The sequence below is a fragment of the Parathielavia appendiculata genome, assembly GCF_033297405.1.
Source record: "Parathielavia appendiculata strain CBS 731.68 unplaced genomic scaffold N657scaffold_1, whole genome shotgun sequence".
Lineage (NCBI taxonomy): Eukaryota > Fungi > Ascomycota > Sordariomycetes > Sordariales > Chaetomiaceae > Parathielavia > Parathielavia appendiculata.
In genome coordinates, this window is record NW_026944220.1 from 4,530,896 (window position 1) to 4,549,102 (window position 18,207).

The window sequence follows — 18,207 nt, forward strand, 5'->3', positions numbered from 1 at the left end:
GGAGTAGCAATTGTGCCTTTCTGTTTATGCATGCTACGCAGCTGCTCGTTATTCTATGTCAGATCACTCGCAATGCGAAGGCAGAGAGTGTTGTTAACATAAACGCAGCGCTTCCAAATTCCTTGCTATGTACAATGCAGAGCCCCCCAGAAACTTTACGAAACGGCCGCTTCGCCCGTACAGCCAGCTTTGCATGAAACGCATCAAATGACAAGGTCGCACGAAAGGGCAGCCCAAGACACATCGCGACCTCGCACGGCGTCACCGAAGCCAAGGCATTGACGTCGGAGATGAAGCGTATGTCCCGACGCAGGGATCTGCACGCTGACGATTGCTCCCATCCCCCCCTAGTCTTTAAGAAACAGCAAAGGCCGTTGATGAGTCGTGAAGCACCAAAACAGGGCAACCCATCCTTCTCTCGGAATTCCGGGCTGACGTTGCGAATCGTCCTTGCCAGAAAGAGAAAATGCTCGATAAGTTAACGTTATCGAGCAAGCCGTGCCACTCCAGCTCGTTCCGATCTCACCGAAGAAGTTCCAGAAGCCTGGAGGTCAGGTTCAGGAACCAAATCCCGAAGACCGTGCTGCCTGAAAGGCGCTGGAAGGGTCTAGCTCTGCGGTCTCATCAATCCCCTTGCAGTAGCTCGCGGCATGCAGCTGCATGAACGGCAAAATTAGGGCGAGATTCGAGATTGGTGACAAGCACACGCCAGATTGGGTTGAAGCTTCAACGTCAGATCGAGCGTCATGCCCAATACTTATTTCAAGTTGCATTATCCCGTTATATTGCCGTCTGGCAACTACCCGTCATCCTCGTCAATCAATATTGGTATGCGAAAAAAAGAAGAACTCGATTCCGGTTTCCAAAGTACCTGGTAAACTCGCACCTAACGTGGTGCGTGAAATGCTCGAGAGGGAGTAGAAATCGAATGCCGTCTCTACTTCGCATCTCGCTGGGAGAGTCTCAAGTCGAAAACCTAACCTGTAGGTAGAAAGAAGCACGAAACAGACAGAAAACGAGCAATTGGGGGCTCATCAATTGGCGCACCTACCCGCCGCAGGTTACCTGCGTTTCACTCTGCCGCAGGCGCGGATACCAGCACGATCTAGTGACGCCCAGCTCAGAAGACCGTCACACACAACTCTCGACCATTTTTTCACTTTCAGACACTTTGCTGCGTATATTTACAACTTGATGGTGACATCGTACATGTCCAACCCTACGGCTACGCCCGTCACAACCGCCATATACCCACCCAGTATCCCCATCGTCGCTATTCTCCCGACGTCCAGCGTGCGCACCGTCATGTTGACCAGTCCCGTCAGCAGGTTGGCCAGTAGAAAGACGGCCAGGCCGTTGCGGTTATATGCCCGCAGCACGCGGCTCGTCGCCGCGTCGTACGCCTCCTTCTCCACCTTGGCGTCCTGCGCCCTGTAGAACGCCGGGAAGAACAGCGCATCCACCAGGGAAAATGCCAACAGCAGCGCGCTGTTGAAGGCCACCACCCACAGTATGTAGGGCAGATTTGCCAGTCGCCGAGACACCGTCAGCCCTGCGCCGTAGGTGTAGCTTGTGCAGAAGAGGTAGACGGTAATCCAGAGCAGCGACCAAGCCGACAAGGTGTGCAGGAGCGCGGTGCGCTTAGAGCTGACCAGGCCGATAACACGTCGGGGCTTGAGGTCTCGGGGCAAGACATACATACCAGTGTCCTGGCCGGCAAGGAAGATGGCGAGGTATCCCCAGAAACTGAACATGCCCTCCCTGTTCATCGAGATGAGGTCCGTCCGAGGCCCAGCCAGAATGTAGGCCTTCAGCTCTGTGCTTTCGAGAAGAACTTGGTACATGACGCCCAATAGGATTGCTAGTCCGGCATACGACGGCACCACCTTGAGTGCCGACTGGAAGAGAGCCACGAAGGGAGGCAAGAAGCCCAGAGTGAAAAAGAAATTCCAATGCACCCCGTATTCCGTCACATGCTCTGCATAGTCAAGGCCCTTCACACTAAGCAGCCTCACAAGACCCAGAGCAAGCAGCGGCAGGGAGTGGCGCAGCGACTGCACCAGCCGTGTGGCGAGCGGCGTGGACCTTCCTTCGGCGCGCTCCTTAAGCACAGGCCGAGAGGCGACGATGCCGGCCGAGAACACAAACGACCCGACGCCCATGTCCATCAGCGAGGTTCCCCATGTCTCTACCTTGGCAAACCGGCGCGGGAACAGGCGGAAGTCGACGGCGAGGATGCATATGCAGGTGACGACCAGCATATTGCCGCGGTAGTGGGTCAGGAAGGGCTTGGTGGACAGGACCCCGAGCGGAGCCGACGCCGTCTTGAACTGCGCATTGGGCGGGAGCTGGGGCTTCTTTTTGCGTGTCGAGGGGGCGGCAGCGGGGACGAGACAGACGGCAGCGGCGGCCGTCAGGAGGAGTATGTTGAGGAGGAGGGGGGCGCGCGAGTAGAGGGTGACGGAGAGCAGGAGGGCGCCTACGTTGAGTAGGAAGTCGACGACAAAGGCTTCTGCGGTGTAGGGAGTAAAAAACGACTGTCGGGCTTGAAGGGCGGACCACAGGAGGGCGACGACCTGAGGGGTGGTTGATCAGCAACATGGCGGTGATGGCTTTGTCATGATAGGTGACGGCTTCGATAGCTCTTACCGGTGCCACTGCGCAGACCTGTGCAATCTCTGCCACTGATCCTCCTGAAAGATTCGAGACAAAGTCCTCCTTGAGTTGCTTGTAGGTCGGCGCAGCAGTTGCCGCAGCTGTCGCTATTGCCGCGTTTGCTGTGTCGGCCATGGTCTGGGGATGCGGAGGATGCGGAGCTAAAAAGGGGTAACAAAGAAGGTGTCGTGGGCAATGTCAAGAAAACATCTCACCAGTCAGCCCGACAGTAACTCGATAATCTGTACTGTGCAGGACGCCGACACCCGGGTTTATGATTCACGATGTTAAAGGCTCAAAGTGAGAAGTGAGGTGCACTTTCGGCCTGGCGATGCCAGCTTGCGGCTTCCCGACTCAATGGGTCTTGAAGGTGCCACACACCAGTCGGCTGAGCCAATGAGCCTGCAATAGCTATGCCTGTCACAATCCAGTCTCAGAAGCCTTTATCCCAACCAACTCGTCAACTTCTCAACTTTCAACCTAACTAACAAACTCAATTCAACCAGAGCCCTCATCGGACAGGCTGAGGCAGCATTTTGACGCTTGCACTTCTTATTGCATCTCTTAGTACATTTCATGACCATGCGATAGGAACCACCCAGACGCCCAAGAGCCGGCCCTTCCGAAACTCAACTCGCACCAAGTATGCAGCAAACTGCAAACAAAATGTTGTCAGAGGCGTGCTCCCGTCCTCTTTGTTCTCAAACCAGCTTGCACCGGGAGCCTGCACAGCTTCGGTGGTTGGTGACGACGCTCTGGAACGCGCGACATGCCATCGCACATACCATGCATGCTCTTAAAAAAAGAGATCTTGTATGCGCGCCAGTCTTTGTCTCCCAGCGGTCCGATGAGCCGCCCACAGCTCTGTCTCGCGATGCTACACCTAGCTGACTCACCAGATACGCCTGCTTTGGGCCACAGCATTCTTTTCAATGTTGAGGAAAGAAGTACAAAAGCAGTATGGCCACCGCTGGCTGCGCCGCCCTCACCGTCGCCGCCATGATTTCCGTCCCTGACTCTCAGAGACATCCTCAGCGATGACACCATATTGTCATTTGACTTCAGTGTCCAATATATCTGCATGTTAGAAGAAACCTGACTGGGACTTCTTGTTGCCGCTTCGCATCAACCAGGCATGGAGACACGAACTCGATCCAGGCCGGAGCTACGCCCAGTGTGCACCAGCCGCGAGCAGCATTCGGCATATCCCAGGACCACACCTCAATCGGCCACAGGCCCGCTCTTCTCGGCTTCATTGAGCTTACCTAGCCCCATGTACCCAGCATCGCCCGGCTACGACTATGCCATGAGGGCCCATGAGCGAGCTTTGGTGGACAGGCTGGATCAGCGGGGGAGGCGCGAATCTCCTCATCAACAGTCACCAACAACGGCTCGCTCGCTCTCACCCAAAGCTGAGCAAACCATGGGTGCTCGGCGTGATTCGGTCGCCAGTTTGCCCCTGCCCCGCGCCCCTGCCCTATCGCCTCGGTCACAAGGCTTTGCACAGTATCCGGGGCCGCAGACTATCGCGGCCCAGACCAGGGAGATTCTGCTCCGAGGCCTGCCGGATGGCCTACCCCGTTCGCCGCTAGATCCTTCCAGTGCCACCGACGACCGCCGCCAGTTGTTGCCGCCATGGCTCCCCGGCGCGCGGCGTGGTAGCCAGCAGGTACGGGAGGAACTCCAGAGCTGGGGGCATGTGTACTATGGCAACAGCTCCATCGCCGACTGCTTTGTCTCGGCTGTGGCTCTTCGACGACACAGCGACAGCTCCTCGGCCGATGAAGATGCGACACCCAAGGAAAGCCCACCTCGTCGTGGAAGGAATCGGGTAATCATCCGTGCACGCGTGAGGCCGTGTGCACTCGATCGAAAACCTTTCCTCCTCCGGCGAACGTTTGATATGGACGAACTAAGAGCTACCATCCCGGAGCTGTCATCCGTGGCGTCATCCGGATCCCGGCGGCCATCAGCCGAGCATCTAACTCGCAGTCCGCTTCCAGCCAGCCGGCGGCGATCGTCATTGGCGGCCAGCGCCAATCACGGCCTAGACCTCGACAGGTCTCATGTTCAGAGCACCAATACGGTGCCGATTCGTAAGTCACTGAATCAGTCAGCTCTTCGGAGTTGCCTCCGCCTTCATAACGCTGACAAGTTTTTCCCAGATCTTAAGTATGCACGCGCATTCTTGCCCGTCCTGGCCGCGCTTCTCTACTCGGGCCACATACGGAAGGGTGACATAGTCGACCTGCCGCTGCCCTACCCGGAGGCATGGACTCAGACCGTGGCACATGTCTACACTGGCCAGGGAGAGCTCACTCAGACCATCAAGCAAAACATTCTGTATCTGGGAGGTAAAATCTGAGATTGTGAGATCGGGGTGGGGAGGCATAACCGCATTATTCTCCAATTCTGCCGTCATGGCCACATGACCTGGGGGGCTACTAGGCTTCTGACTACAGATCGACCCCTCTTACTGTACATTTGTATGACGGGCTTCGTCCTGTGCTTTTCTCTGAGTACGTCTTTGATTATCAAGAAACCTACCCGGCGAGATCTAGCTTACCTCATCACCAGTCCAAGTGCCACTGACCGGTCTATGCTCCGTTGTGTCCTAGGTTGCAATGTCGGTGATTTTGGTCGCCCCATAGCGTGCCTCGCGTGCCTCGCGTGCCTCGCATGCTTCCACTGTCAGGGAGCGAAATGCTAAGGGCGCGAGAGACTAAGGTTTCCTCTGTGCAGGGATTCAGTAGTTTTGTCGCCGCCCACGGAGTACTCCATCCTCCTTTGCCTTTGGCTATCCATCTGATCTCAATCAGGATTGCTGAACGCTAGCACGCGTTTGGGAGTCAATGCGCATCGACCAGTCCAGATCAAAAATGCGGCGGGCTCCGTCGCCCTCAACTACGGGAATTGCCGTCTACACACCACGGCGGCGTGGCCTGTCGAGCCTGTGTATATCAGCACCCGTGGGACTCCAGATGGCCCACCTGACCACTTTCTCCGGGCGGTCATGATGGAACGCCATCCATACCGTGGTTTCGCTCAGAGCGACACCGAGCCTGAAGGGCCATCCAGCACAGCACCTCATCAACGGTCAGCCACAATACCGAAATGAGTGCGGCTCCCGTCGAACGTCCCCGTCTTCCGACGTCCTTCTCATCTCCCAACATCTTTCGCCGGCCCATGGACCCGGGTCCAGCCCCGTTGGTGTACATCAACGGCTGGCACGGCATCGGCAAGGAGACGGTGGGCGAGTGCCTGACATTGCTCCTCGGGAAGGAAAAGTCGCTACTCATCGACGTCCGCAGCGTCGGGCCGGACAGCATCACCGGCAGCAGCAGTTCCCCCGACTCGAAACATCACCACCACCGCCGACACAAGCATGAGGATAACCCGCTCTTGACCCCGGAACACCCGCGCTACTTCTCATTCGACACGGACCTTGATTGGGATCCCACCTCTGTCGGCCTGGCATCGCCAGCCTACTCTTCATGCACCTCGCGCTCCGCATCCTTCTCTTCCGACTGCAGCATTGCCACCGCTTCCACCACCCACACCGCAACCACCTCCCCGATTCTCACCACCAACTCTTTCCCGTTTCCAGCTGCTTTACCAGGAGTCACGCAAAGCACCCCAGCCTTCCCACCCACCCCCCTGCTGCCACCCACACCACCAGCCCCGCCAACTGCCGCCAGCACGAACAGCACCACACCCACCCAAACTCCCTGTCCTCCTCCGCCATCACCACCACCATTACCACCACCATTACCACCACCGCCCATCAACAGCAACAGCAACCAAGCCACCCAACCCGAAGCCAACCATCACCCATCACCACAAGTCTCCCTCGAAAACCTAACCCACGTCCTAGCCAACCCACTCAACCTCCACCGGCTGGTTATACTCCCGGCCCACGCGCCCGACACGCCGGCGGGCCGGGCCTTGCTTCACACCTTCGAGGCGGCGGCCGCTCGCGCTGGGAGACTGTTTGTTTGCGTCGAGCTGCGGTGCGAGATGGGCGTTTATCAGGCAAGGGCTGTTCGCTGTCGCGACGGGTTGGGTTCGAGATTGGGGGTTACAAGTACATGTACGGATAGGCGGGGTGGGAGTAATATGGACTTGAAATATTGGGGGGTGAAGGAGGGTGGTGGTGGGTTCTGTTCGGGTTCTGGTGCGGAATCATCTTTTGGTTCGTCATGGTCCGGGTTAGGAGGAGGGGTTGTGAGTCGTTCCGGTTGCGGTTCTGGGTCTAGTTCTGGTGCACGATTGGGGGACGGGTGTGATTCGAGCCTCGGTTGTTGTGGCGGTTTAGGTATGGTGGCGGAGATTGAGATAGCCAGGAGGGAGGTGGTGGGCCTGAGTGAGGGCTACGTCGCAGGGTCGGCGGGCCCCGGCGGATGTGGGTTTGCGGCTGTTGATGGGAGGGAAGGAAGAGGGAGATCGATGAGTTTACCTTATACTGGGGCAGTGACGGCACCAATACCACTTGGACAGACGATAGGCCTTTCAGCGGGAATCCGGCGGGCTGGTAGCCAAACCCTGGCGATGCCGGGGAAGGCCGGGTTGACGGTCGATGTCACATCTCTTCCCGCGTTCGAGGCGGCGCTACAAATCGTCGAGTTTGTGAGGACACTGGAGGCAGAGAGGGACGCCGAGCTGTGCAGTTCTAGAGATGGCCTTGCCATACCGCCGGGGCGAAGCCTGGAGAATCGGAAGGAATGGGTTGCGTCTGCCGGGTGAGAGTGTCGTGCTTGAAACACTTCTTGGCCCGAGCGGTCCACCTTGGAGCCCCAAGAGACTTCGCTATATCACAGAGAGCGTCGTAGCAAAGCGGCTTCGAGCGGACGAGTGCCGGCGAGGACGGCATTTATGGCAGGCTCTTATGCTCGTCTGCCGAGGCTAGGCGTCACGGCCCCGCTGTCGAGCCCCATTGGTCTCCCTTCACCGACCAGAGAAGCGAGACCAATTAGGAAGCCACACCGGTCAGCAAGCGCCGCTTTCAAATCACAAGATCAAAGCCGGGAAGAGTCTGGCCATCCGCGAAGCCGGCTATCTCGGCACAGCATCCGTACGGCGTCACGTTTGTTGCCAGTTCCCGCGTTGGTTTGTTTCACAGGCTTCTGCATGGGAGGGACGGACCGTGGCAGGGCACAGCAGAGGCACAACATCCAGGGAAGAATGGGACGAACTGACACATGACCGCTGAGCGTGGCGCGGGCACCCAGCGTCGGCTACTGTATCCAGTGACGGCTTGGCATCTATCGGGCGGCGTGTTCTCTGGTGTCCTATCGCTCCCTGTCTATCACTTTCGATAGGCTTCTGGGTTTGTCCTGAGCCTCTACCCATGAGCCAGCCCGAGACCAACTTCGCTGAAGAGCCATCGCATAGGTTTCAGGGGTCATTGCCCTGTGCTCTTGGGCGGCCCGGCGCCTGCTCTCTTGCCAGCCCCAGGCCCCGGCCCGTCAGGAAGAATTAGGGACGCGGGAGGATCTCCGGCGCGATATCTCGCAGACCCTTCAACGATTACTGCAGGAGCACTTCCAGAGCACCCTACGTGCAGGACGCTGTGTGGGGGAGGGCGGCCGGGGAAGAGTGCAGATTCGTCCGGATCTTGGCTGAGACGGGGCGAGCGTCATGCTGATATCAGCGTTGACAGTAAACTCTTACATCATGGAGGATTGGGATACGAGTGAGATATGCAAACCAAGTGAGGCAGGTGGGTTTGGAGTCCAGTTGACATGTATCTTATCATCATATTCAAAGTGTGATTCGGATCATGAACTCCTGTCCCCTGGGCTCTAGCATACACTCACCACCCCTAGTGTTGTTGTATGTTGGAGGTTAGCCCATGGCTATGACCGTGGTGTTCCCATCCAGGACTTTCACACGTACGGACTTTAATCCTCAAACTTCACTCAGCTACAGCGTTATCTGTCAGCCACAGTCAGGCCATTTTCAGAGTTTTGCGTAACCTCCACCATCTGTCTGTTCTACACGAAACAACAAATCTGTGTCCCGTGTCGACCCCGCACATCCCGAGGGCCGACCAGAAGAGGAGACACTTGCTGGGCCGCTCACCAACATGCCCTGTCCGTCTCCATAACCACATTCAAGACGCGTTCCAGTACAGTATGCACTACATGATCCCTGTACCTCGAAGGTACCGTTCAGGGCAGGACAGGAACGGCAATCATCTCCGTAGCCCTCCGATAACCGACGCGGGCCGGAGTCCACATCAACTGCATTCAGAATCCAGGTCAACTCCGGGGCAAGGTTCATCAGGCGCGAGCCGATCGATCGACAACGGTCGCGGAGGAAGAATTCGTCCTGCTTCATCAGCTCACAATTAAAACTCCGAGAGCTCCATAGCAATCTCACGCTGCACGGGATGCATCAGTGACTAGACGTACTAATTGAGATGCATACAGGATGCTGTTGGATCAGAAACCCATCTGGGATGCAGTTGACCAGCCGCACTAGCTCAAACTGGTCAATACGCACCGTATATATGGGTCTAGCGATGCCTCTATCTGCAGTTTCCTTCCTCTTTCTATATATGACTATACTAAGATATTACTATTATTTCAGATATTTCTAGAGCTTTTATTTTATATATTTAAAGCCTAAATTTATTATTATTATTATTATTCCTATATTGCTATGCCTTAGAACTCGCCAGATTCTCTACTACTAATTACAAAGGAAAACTATGCCCATAAGGCTGGATTATAAAAATCTCTATCTACTCTATACTAGTCTGAAGTTCTGAATCTACCTACTATAGTGAAAAGAAAAGCGTAGATAACTAACGAGGCCATCGGGTAAGCCTAATTCTAGCTGTGCAGCTCGCTTATACTCTAGGAGCCTGTCAGGACATGTAGCAGGACAGCTGTGTTGCGGGGTACAGTGCTGTATCGTGACCCACATATAACCTACAGGATTGCAAGGTCGGAGCTACTTGCGATTCGATACCCTTTTTCAGGAGATGCGATTTGGCTGAGTGGATTGGTTGTGCACGTACCGTCACAGAGCCTCTCAGAGCATAGTAGCTACCTGATCACCTTTGTTGCAAGGCTTCTCTCTTTGCTTCCCTACTCGTCGAGAGCCCGTTTCATCATTTCGCGTCAAGATCGCCTTCCAGCGGGCCGCATCAGCAGCAACAGCAGCCAAAGTGAGCCGATCATCACAAACCATATCAACGAGCGAGCGAGTGAGAATGGGACGAGGAAAAAAAAGGTCCTACAGGTTAAGGCCACCCCCTCCCCTCCTCACCCCACCCTCGAATATGGGCCTGGAATCCTCATCATCTGTCGTACCCAACCAATCATCTTCATCAATTTTCGGCCGAGAAAAACCTACACAGTGAAGACGATTCAAAGCGAGAATGGCGTGCATCATGCAACATGCAAGACGCAGCTAAACTAAGCAGAAACCAGCAGCGGACGAAAAAGATCAGGGACAGAAAGCGAATTCCAGTAGGAGAGCAGAACAGAGAAATCGCAATGCAAACGCCCTGCCATCTTGTGTGTAATAAAGTTTACTATACCGAATGCTCGAAACCCTGCCTCGACATCTGTTAGTAGGTACAGTAGTCACAACCCTTCCTCGCCCTTGATCAGTCACATGCTGTACTTTTGTTCCGTTTCGCTCCTGCCATTGCCGGTCGTGCCCTGCCCTTCCCTGGCCAGCGGCCCCAGATTTGCGATCCGCGCCGCCGACCGTTGAGGCGATCACGATATTGCTTTTTTCCCCTTGCCCCTGCGCGTCAGGGCATCCGGCTCGGGTTTTATAAATACGGATGATACCTCCCCTTGAATCTAAAGCACCAAAACTGGGGACACCAGTCACACCAATTTCTGCTAGCGAGCACCACTAGCATTTGTTCAATTCAATTGACTGCGCGCATTGTGATGCATCAGCATCATCATATGTAATCCGTACAAACCGCAGAACCAGCCAATTCGCTCAAAAGAACGTAACCCGGGCTGAATCGTAACAAGGTCGTGTCGGCTTGCAGCCCCACTTTCGGGTCACGGCCCACTCTTTAGCCGCCCCACTCCGCTCTAGCTATGTGTCTAAGGGTTAGGAGTCTCTCTATCCTGAGTATGGTGGCTTAGGAGGCTTGGAAGCCGTTAAACGGATAGAGTAGTAAATATCGAGGCTTGAAAGATAATTTATCGCAAGCGTGTAGTCAATTGAATTGACCATGTGCTGGTCATGTTCGCTGTCAAATGGTGGCGTGGCTGGTGGCCCCAAGTTTGGTGCGATCAGATGCACGGGGAGGTGCTCTAAGAAAAGTCGATCCGGCTGCGGTACGGCGGGGCAACGGTGCAAGGTCCCGGGCAACAATGCGGATTTCGGGCCTTGGTCGCCGAAAAGGCACCGGAGAATCCCGATCGCCGGGCATCTTCCCCCTGTGTCCTTCCCAGATCAGGGCGCGTACATCCGTCAGGAATGTGGTAGTTAACTCGAAATTCTTCAACAATGAAAAGGAATGATGACATGAATCCCTGCCTGCTAGAGCTTGAAGGTGCAGTGCAACACATCCGTCGTAACATTGCAATCCTCAGACAGCTCCCTTGTTGTTCATTTGCAACTTTGTTCCTTGAATTATCAGTGTTCCAGCCAAAGTACACATCTCTGTGCGAACATACCTTGCCGGTTTCGCAACCTGCGCGCAAGAATTCGATAATCAAGACATCTTCGAATCTGCAGACAATAGCGCGATGCTTGATGCGAAGCATCATACCTAACGTAATGCCGCTGCGATCTAGGGATTTGCCGAACCCCGCTCGCTGTGCATTGCCAGCGGTACGTAAGGTAGTTGCGTACTTGTATGTAGCCCATGAGATGCATGCTGGCTTGACTTCTTCGAGTCAGGACTCGCTCAGCATAACTTGTTCATAGACCTCGAGGTTGCCATGTGCTCGAGCAAACAGCCTGACCTATCATCGACGTACGAGGGCGTATGTCGGTCGACTCTCCTTGCCTGCGACCCATCGCATTGTTTGATCCTGTAACCATCAGCCTGGCCCCCCGGGTAGCCGTCTCGAGAAACAGTTGGTGCTGCAAATCGCCATCCCTACCTCTTTCGGGATATTGCTGCGTATGCCCGCAGGGCTCCAGAACCTCCAGCTGTAAACCTTTCCACCCACCCATTCGCCGACCTCCGGCGCCGCACCCACGTCGTTGTTCGACCATTGGGTGCCAATAGGTGCGGAGCCAGCCTGGGGAGGGCGGGGCGTGCGTAGCGTGCGGCAGTCTTCTCGTGCCGTGTTTCTCACCAATGCCGACTTCGACCAGTCGGCACCGAGAACCTGCTCAGCGCTTGCATGACGCAACAAATATCCATTCCCGTGTCCGGCTTATTTTCATTATATGATCGCCATATGTTCGCAATATCAGCATGCCGATTGCCTCTTCCGGGCAGTGCGATTTTACGTTAGCTCTCCCCAAGACATATTTGCATTGCGGCCGCACTGCCCGCCAGATTTGTCTTTGTCGCGAAGACTTCCACTGTCCTGGGAGTTTCCAGGCAATCGCTAGAAGCTGTGACGGCGTGGGTCTGCATTCGCTTGCCTTGACGATGGCGCTATAGCGGGAAGATGTGCGTCGGAAGGCCCTCCCTCTTGTGGGTGAGGTGGCATCGTGTGCAGGCGTGGGATGCCGGGGACTTGCGGATGCGACATCCGGCAGAAAGCAGATGTAGGTTGAGCTGCACTGCGGCAGAGGAAAGTAAGTTTCGAGACGGAAAAGGAGAAGTTTTCCAGAGCAGTCCTTCACGACGCCAGTTGGCAGTTTCGTGAGAGCTAGGCGTACGAACATGCATTCGTCGCTTATGAGAGAAAGGGAGTGGGGAGGTACTTGCCTGGTACTTGACTGTGCTAGTCCATAACATCATCTTGGTAAGGTATGTACGTTCAATAGCTCCGCACCAAGACGGTAACGGTTTCTCGGTTCACCTGCTTCCACCCCCAGCCTTTCCCTTCTGCATCTCACCCCAGTTCCCCCCTCAGCAACCCCGAAAGTTCGTCATCCAGACCGAGGACGATCTCTGAATGGCCAGTCACGGGGATGCTGACCATGAGCGCATGCGCGTAGCCGATCGACCCAACCGGCTGTCTAACCCAGTTCTAGAACCACCATGCTGTGGCACAGCCACGAGATTGTTCTTGTCCGCGTGCCACACAACGACCAGCTTTTAGACTTTGGTGTCCCTGCTGGTTTGTCTCAACAGAAGAGTCGGAGGCCAAGAAGAGTGACCGACCTGGGCCAGTACATAGCGAAAGATGGAAGGAAGTGCTCCACAGTATCCCGCTCCTGCTCTGGCGCTCCTCTCCGAGATGCAGCACCGAGTCCTTAGCTTGAGTATCTGCAAGACATGCGTGCACCATCTTTGTAGCACCGTGGGTCCAGCAGACGCAGGTCCGAGTGAAAGGAGTCAGGCGCCGTCTCATCGGGGGGAGGGGTAAACAGCAAGCTGTGGGGAGGGGGGGCGTGGGCGATCGTTTGCGGGCACTGGAGACACCCCTTATTAAGGTGTGGCCTGGCTCGCCTGAAGGCTCTCGTGAGGAGGCATGGCAGGGATTGGGCGGCTCGTTCTGCATCGTCAAGGATATGGAACGTTGCTCGCGGCCCATTGTCCAGATTGATCGCCCCAATATCTCCACCACATCGAGCGTTTAGCGGCTTTTGGTCGATGCAGATCGACGATTCGGTCGATTGCGATTCTTTAGCCGCGTCCGTAGTGGATTGTGGGTTGCATCGTCTGATGGGTGGTTTGCAAGGCTCGTATTGGGGAGAGGATTGTGAACAAGATTTAGACTGTTCCCACTACGGCTGCTTGGCGATTAGTAGTCACAACTCCATGATGGATATTCTCTTTGAGCGCGGTCGCGTGCTGATGTGATGCCAATGTGTCAGCCATAAATCTCACAGTCAAGGTTGACCGAGGAGAAAGGCGAGTTGGATCGATCTGTCCACCTTCCAGGTTGTAACCGACAATGGTCCTCTTCCGTGCCGAGTCCTGGATGCCTTTTCCTAGTCTCTCGGGGGTGTTCTCGCAGTTTCCAAGAGGCAGGAGCGGCACTGTCCCACGCGCGACTTGAAGAAGCTGCGAATATGGGCTAACCTCATTGCCTGGAAAACCAATGGTCTCGCAGGGCAGGCAGATTAAGCTGGATTTTGGCTCGTATGACCGGCTTGTGTCTTGGGCTAAAAATGCCATGTTTGGTGGTGACTTGAATCCTGGATGGGTGGAATACTTTGTTTTAGTCAATGACGGGAGAGCGCCCATTGGTTTGCGGCGCTTGATCTGCAGCTGACATCTCGAAACCGAGCCACCGACGGTTGACTGTCTGCTCAGGAGAGGTCGAAGTCCGAGATTGGACCACCCGATGAAAACATGACGTACGTGGACTGGACCCTTGTGTTCGTCTCAGGTGTATCATAGCCGCAAAGCTGGTCATCGACCTGAAGGGCTACAGGGCCGTCACAACACCTCAGCTCCTCAGGCTGAGCGAGATTGTCACGGTGCACTTCTATCCCCATTGCTGGTCCAGATACCGGCTATCTGCACAAGGGGCGTCCAATTCTTTAGTTCCTCAATGCGGGCCAAGCCAATCGCATTGGTCGGAGTCATCAGATCGTCCATGCGTGAGGCTCGTCAGGGCAGTCGGATGACTGCAGGAGGTGAGCCAGGCGAGCCAGGGTAGAACGTGGGGGGAGGGTGAGGCTGACTCCAGATCATCATGGATAGCTCATACTCTGGTGCACATGGTCATCGGGGCGACGGGCTGGTTACCGGGTATGGTGTCGTCGTTTCTCGAAACTAGAAATGGAGACGCGGCTCAAACAGACCCGGATCTAGGCTTAATGGGAGTGAATCCGTCAACAGAACAAAGGGTACAAGTACACTATGCTCGGTGGGCTTTCCAGTGAACGGATAAGCAAATTCTATGCCGTGGGATACGAACGACAGTTCAGTTCTCGGCCAACACGAGGTTGGACCGTCAGATCCTTGGGCACGGTGTAGCACGTGTTTAGGAAGGAGGGGAGGGCACGCTTGCCGGGTCAGACCTTGACTAGAGAGACCGTTTACATTGTTTCCCAAAAGACAGATCTTCTATATACTCGCACACAGTAAGCGTCACATAAAAGCTGCCTTGGCCAAGGCCCTGTCGTGTCACCCCAGGGCCAAGAGACGATAGCATCATCTTGCACGAAGGGTTTCCATGGCAAACGCATGATGGCGTGCATGAGCCTGTCGTGCTACAAACGATCTGCCCCACAGTAGCCGGATTGGGATACCCGCTCGCTTCCCATTGGCCAGTGGCTTTCACTTGCCCATCTGTTTCTTTCCTTTGATCTCTCAACTCCATCAAATCTGGTAACCAAGTCTCAGCCATTTGTTCCTTCTGTTCATGACGCCGTCAATGTACGTCTACTTCTACCGACCCTGTTCTAATGCACCCTGTTTATTTCTCACTTCCATGTAAGAAAACACCACATCGGTGACATTCCATCTTCCACCACACAAGGCCGGTCCACGTCCAATGATGCCAGCTTCCTTTCACCCAGTCCGCCTCAATATCATTAAGACAGAACCCCTCATCTCAGGGGCCAAGAAGCAAAGAGAACCCAAGACCAGAACTTTTGTTTTTTCCCAGTTCAGCCCCAAAACCCTCCCGTTTTATTTTTAAATCGCCGCAAGAAAATAAAAACTTGAGCAAAAGTTGAACATGCGGCCCTCAATACATGAAATCCCCAACCCAAATCAAAGGCCGAGTCGAGTCCTGTTTAACCTCGACTGTGGCCAGAGTCGTCGCGACCGCCAAATGAAACCCAGCACTCTCCATGCCGCGTATCATGATCATCTGCTGACCCCAGCGGGCGATGCCGTCCCTCCCTGGACATTGTCCGCAACCCATTTATTTCGTAGTCCTGGTCAGCTGTCGGTTGTGCTGCCTCATCTATTGACGTATCGGAGGTTGAGTGGCTTGTGGGTAGACGACGTCCGCCGTCATGGTACATCGAATGAACTCGTGCTTCTGCGATTGCGCCATGGCCACGCGGCGGGCCTGCGAGAACCGAGAATGCTGTATCGCCTTAGGTAGGTCTGGTCCGTAGGGCGGCGTCGCCATGTTCTGGCTGCGAGGCGGTTTCTCCTGCAGGCGGAACGTGTTGTGCTCATCGCCGTCCTCACGGCTGCCCCATGACGTCTGTACTTCCAAGTCAGAATACTGATGGAACTTGCGGAGGGAAAGGACACGCGGGATGAGTATATACCTCCTTGAGCGTAAAAAGAGCCCACAGCTTGATCAGGCCGTGGAAGTAGCCAAACAGGATGGACACGGGCAGGAACATGATGTCACTCGGGTTCTTGCGAAACAGCCCAACCAGTTTCACTACTTTGGTAAAGCCAAACATGAAGGCGATCTCGGCTCCCAGCAGGAGGTACCGGTTCCTGGGCTCCCAGTTCTCCGTACCCCACCAGCACGAGAAGAGCAAGAGTGGGTCGACCAGAAACGCCAGTGAAGTGAAGGTGGCGAAGTGCAGCGCATATGTGCACCAGGGCTGTTGCCTGTGAATCGGGAAATGTAGTCAGCAATGAGCAAGTTCAGTAAGGAGAGCTGCCCATACCTCCACACGTGTCTCTCGCGTACGAGACTGGTCCAGTTGCTCCGCCAGTTGCTCCTTGCCCAGCGAGAGCACTGGTAGAGGAACTTGGTGCTGTTCTCGAGCGTCGTCTCGATCTCGCACTCGGGCTCGTACTGTATCCAAGTCTTCCACTGGTGAGCCACCAGCCACCGAGTCACAAAGTTGTCGTCGTCGGCATTGAGGATGTACCTTCCCCACTTCTCATTCTTGAAGTTCCCCAGGAAGTCGTAGCTCTTGAGGATCTCGGTCCGGTAGGCGCCCGTGCGCCCGGACATGCACGATGTCCCGCCGTCCATGTTGTGCGTCGCCGATATCTCAAAGTTGCGCCGCTCAATGTAGGCGGCTCCTAGCCAGTTGAAAATGCGCGTCGTGGCGTCTCCGTCGGTGACGCGCTTCACCCTCTGGCACGTCCCAACCCCGCCCATCTTGTCGTCCTCAAACGGCGCGAGGAGCCAGGGCATCAGAGTAGATGGCCACTCCACGTCGTCGTCGGCCATGACCGTGATAGCCGTCTTGACGTGATCGTCTTCCAGCGCCTTGCAGACCTGCAGACGCTTGTTCGCCTTGTCCACATGGAGCACGTCGATCTCGACCGGAGACACGGCATCAGGCATCCGGAGGGTCGCAGCGACCCGGCTCAGCGCGTCATGCTTGTTCCACGTGGTGACGAGCACTAGCTTAGCCGGTTTGCAGGCCAGGATGCTCTCGAGCGAGGGCCGCAGCTCCTCGGGGCGGTTATGGATTGTAGGGATGACTACGGTAACATCTTGGGATGTGTACCTCGGCTTCTCCCAGTTTGGCTGCTTAGACTTGTAAGTCCAGTGACTGACGCAGTGCACAAGGAGGCGTAGGTAGCGATGAATCCTAGATTGGTCTGTGTGTTAGCGACTTGAGCATTTTGAGAACCGGATTTTAGGGGGGCAGGCCCATGCGGCACGTAGAGATAGGCACGCTGAATTCCAGGCGGAGTAACCATACCAGAGGATCGCGTGGAAAACTGCCCAGAACTTCGTGGACCAGAGAAAGTCCAAGTTGGGTATTACAATATCCATTAATGCAGGCATGTTGAGTCAAAACAACAAGCAAAACCGCGGTTGCTGCAGTGGTTGAGATGGTGGTTTTCGGGCGAATACCCCGGCTTCTGAATCTACCCTCTTAGTCCCCTAGGCCTTAGGGAGCACTTTTTGCTGGGCTGCAAATCGGAAAACGGATGAGGCCACGGAATCGACTCAGTCGAGTGTTCGAGCCGCTGAATATGGCGTGCGGGCCAGGCTGGTTCGGACGGCAAACGTCAACAGCAGGTTTGGCGACCAAGGGACGGCGCGGCGGTGTCATGGAAATCGAGACCGGCACGAGTCGTCAGGAGGGCGCGAAGGAGAGGTCCGCCCGGTTTGGTGATGTACTTGGGGAAGGGAGCTCTCCCACATCGGTGGCTTCAGCCGGACACAATTGTGAGCCCCTGGAGTCGGGTGTTGATTCGAGGCGATGACAGGTCAAACAAACGACCGGCACAGGCTACTCCTGCCGACACGGCGGGAATATAATGTCGAGGGTAGGCACCAGGGAGTAGGACACGGCAAGATGGCAAGTGATCAACGAAACAAGGCCATTGCAGACCAGCTGGTCGTTTTCCCTGCTGAACAATGACAAAAAGAAACAATAAAAGACTAGAAGAAGAGGAACGGTAGATCTGGTTCGGGAGGTCTAGACTCGGGTGGGAATGCCGAGATATATAGGCAAGCTGGTGGCCGGCCAGCACGACACTGTTACTTAACAGATGTGCCTGTGGAAACAGAAACGAGAATGGAGCGAATGGCAGCGCAAGATGGTCCGCGAGAAGCAGCTGCCGGTTTGAGAAATAAAGACGGTACGGTACATCGAAGTACAGGA

General features: G+C 55.4%; 4 protein-coding genes across 4 annotated transcripts; 2 read left to right on the forward strand and 2 right to left on the reverse strand.

The window, feature by feature from the left end:
• Nucleotides 1-1,137: 1,137 nt before the first annotated feature.
• On the reverse strand, nucleotides 1,138-2,981 carry N657DRAFT_668586 (GPI-anchored wall transfer protein 1). The gene is made up of 2 exons (XM_062795449.1): nucleotides 2,650-2,981; nucleotides 1,138-2,576 (listed from the first exon to the last, which is right to left on the reverse strand). Exons 1-2 carry the CDS (start codon nucleotides 2,788-2,790, stop codon nucleotides 1,185-1,187), a joined length of 1,533 nt encoding a protein of 510 aa, XP_062653424.1. The 5' UTR covers nucleotides 2,791-2,981; the 3' UTR covers nucleotides 1,138-1,184.
• An 809-nt stretch (nucleotides 2,982-3,790) lies between these two features.
• Nucleotides 3,791-5,020, forward strand: N657DRAFT_561199 (uncharacterized protein; the record flags this gene model as incomplete). The annotated part of the gene is made up of 2 exons (XM_062788045.1): nucleotides 3,791-4,751; nucleotides 4,821-5,020. 2 exons carry the CDS (start codon nucleotides 3,791-3,793, stop codon nucleotides 5,018-5,020), a joined length of 1,161 nt encoding a protein of 386 aa, XP_062653425.1.
• Nucleotides 5,021-5,536: 516 nt separating this feature from the next.
• N657DRAFT_697619 (uncharacterized protein) lies at nucleotides 5,537-8,299 on the forward strand (the record flags this gene model as incomplete). The annotated part of the gene is made up of 4 exons (XM_062797326.1): nucleotides 5,537-7,037; nucleotides 7,083-7,394; nucleotides 7,611-7,640; nucleotides 8,170-8,299. The coding sequence occupies exons 1-4, from the start codon at nucleotides 5,770-5,772 to the stop codon at nucleotides 8,297-8,299; spliced, it is 1,740 nt and encodes a 579-aa protein (XP_062653426.1). The 5' UTR covers nucleotides 5,537-5,769.
• Nucleotides 8,300-15,629: 7,330 nt separating this feature from the next.
• On the reverse strand, nucleotides 15,630-17,381 carry N657DRAFT_560772 (glycosyltransferase family 2 protein; the record flags this gene model as incomplete). The annotated part of the gene is made up of 4 exons (XM_062788005.1): nucleotides 15,630-15,878; nucleotides 15,946-16,240; nucleotides 16,300-17,181; nucleotides 17,296-17,381. The coding sequence occupies 4 exons, from the start codon at nucleotides 17,379-17,381 to the stop codon at nucleotides 15,630-15,632; spliced, it is 1,512 nt and encodes a 503-aa protein (XP_062653427.1).
• Nucleotides 17,382-18,207: the final 826 nt, after the last annotated feature.

Bases quoted from the DNA above. Each gene is read 5' to 3' on its own strand.
- N657DRAFT_668586 (XM_062795449.1), bottom strand. From the start codon at position 2,790: ATGGCCGACACAGCAAACGCGGCAATAGCGACAGCTGCGGCAACTGCT. The intron at 2,577-2,649 runs GTAAGAGCTATC...ACCACCCCTCAG, and splicing joins AGGTCTGCGCAGTGGCACCG to GTCGTCGCCCTCCTGTGGTC.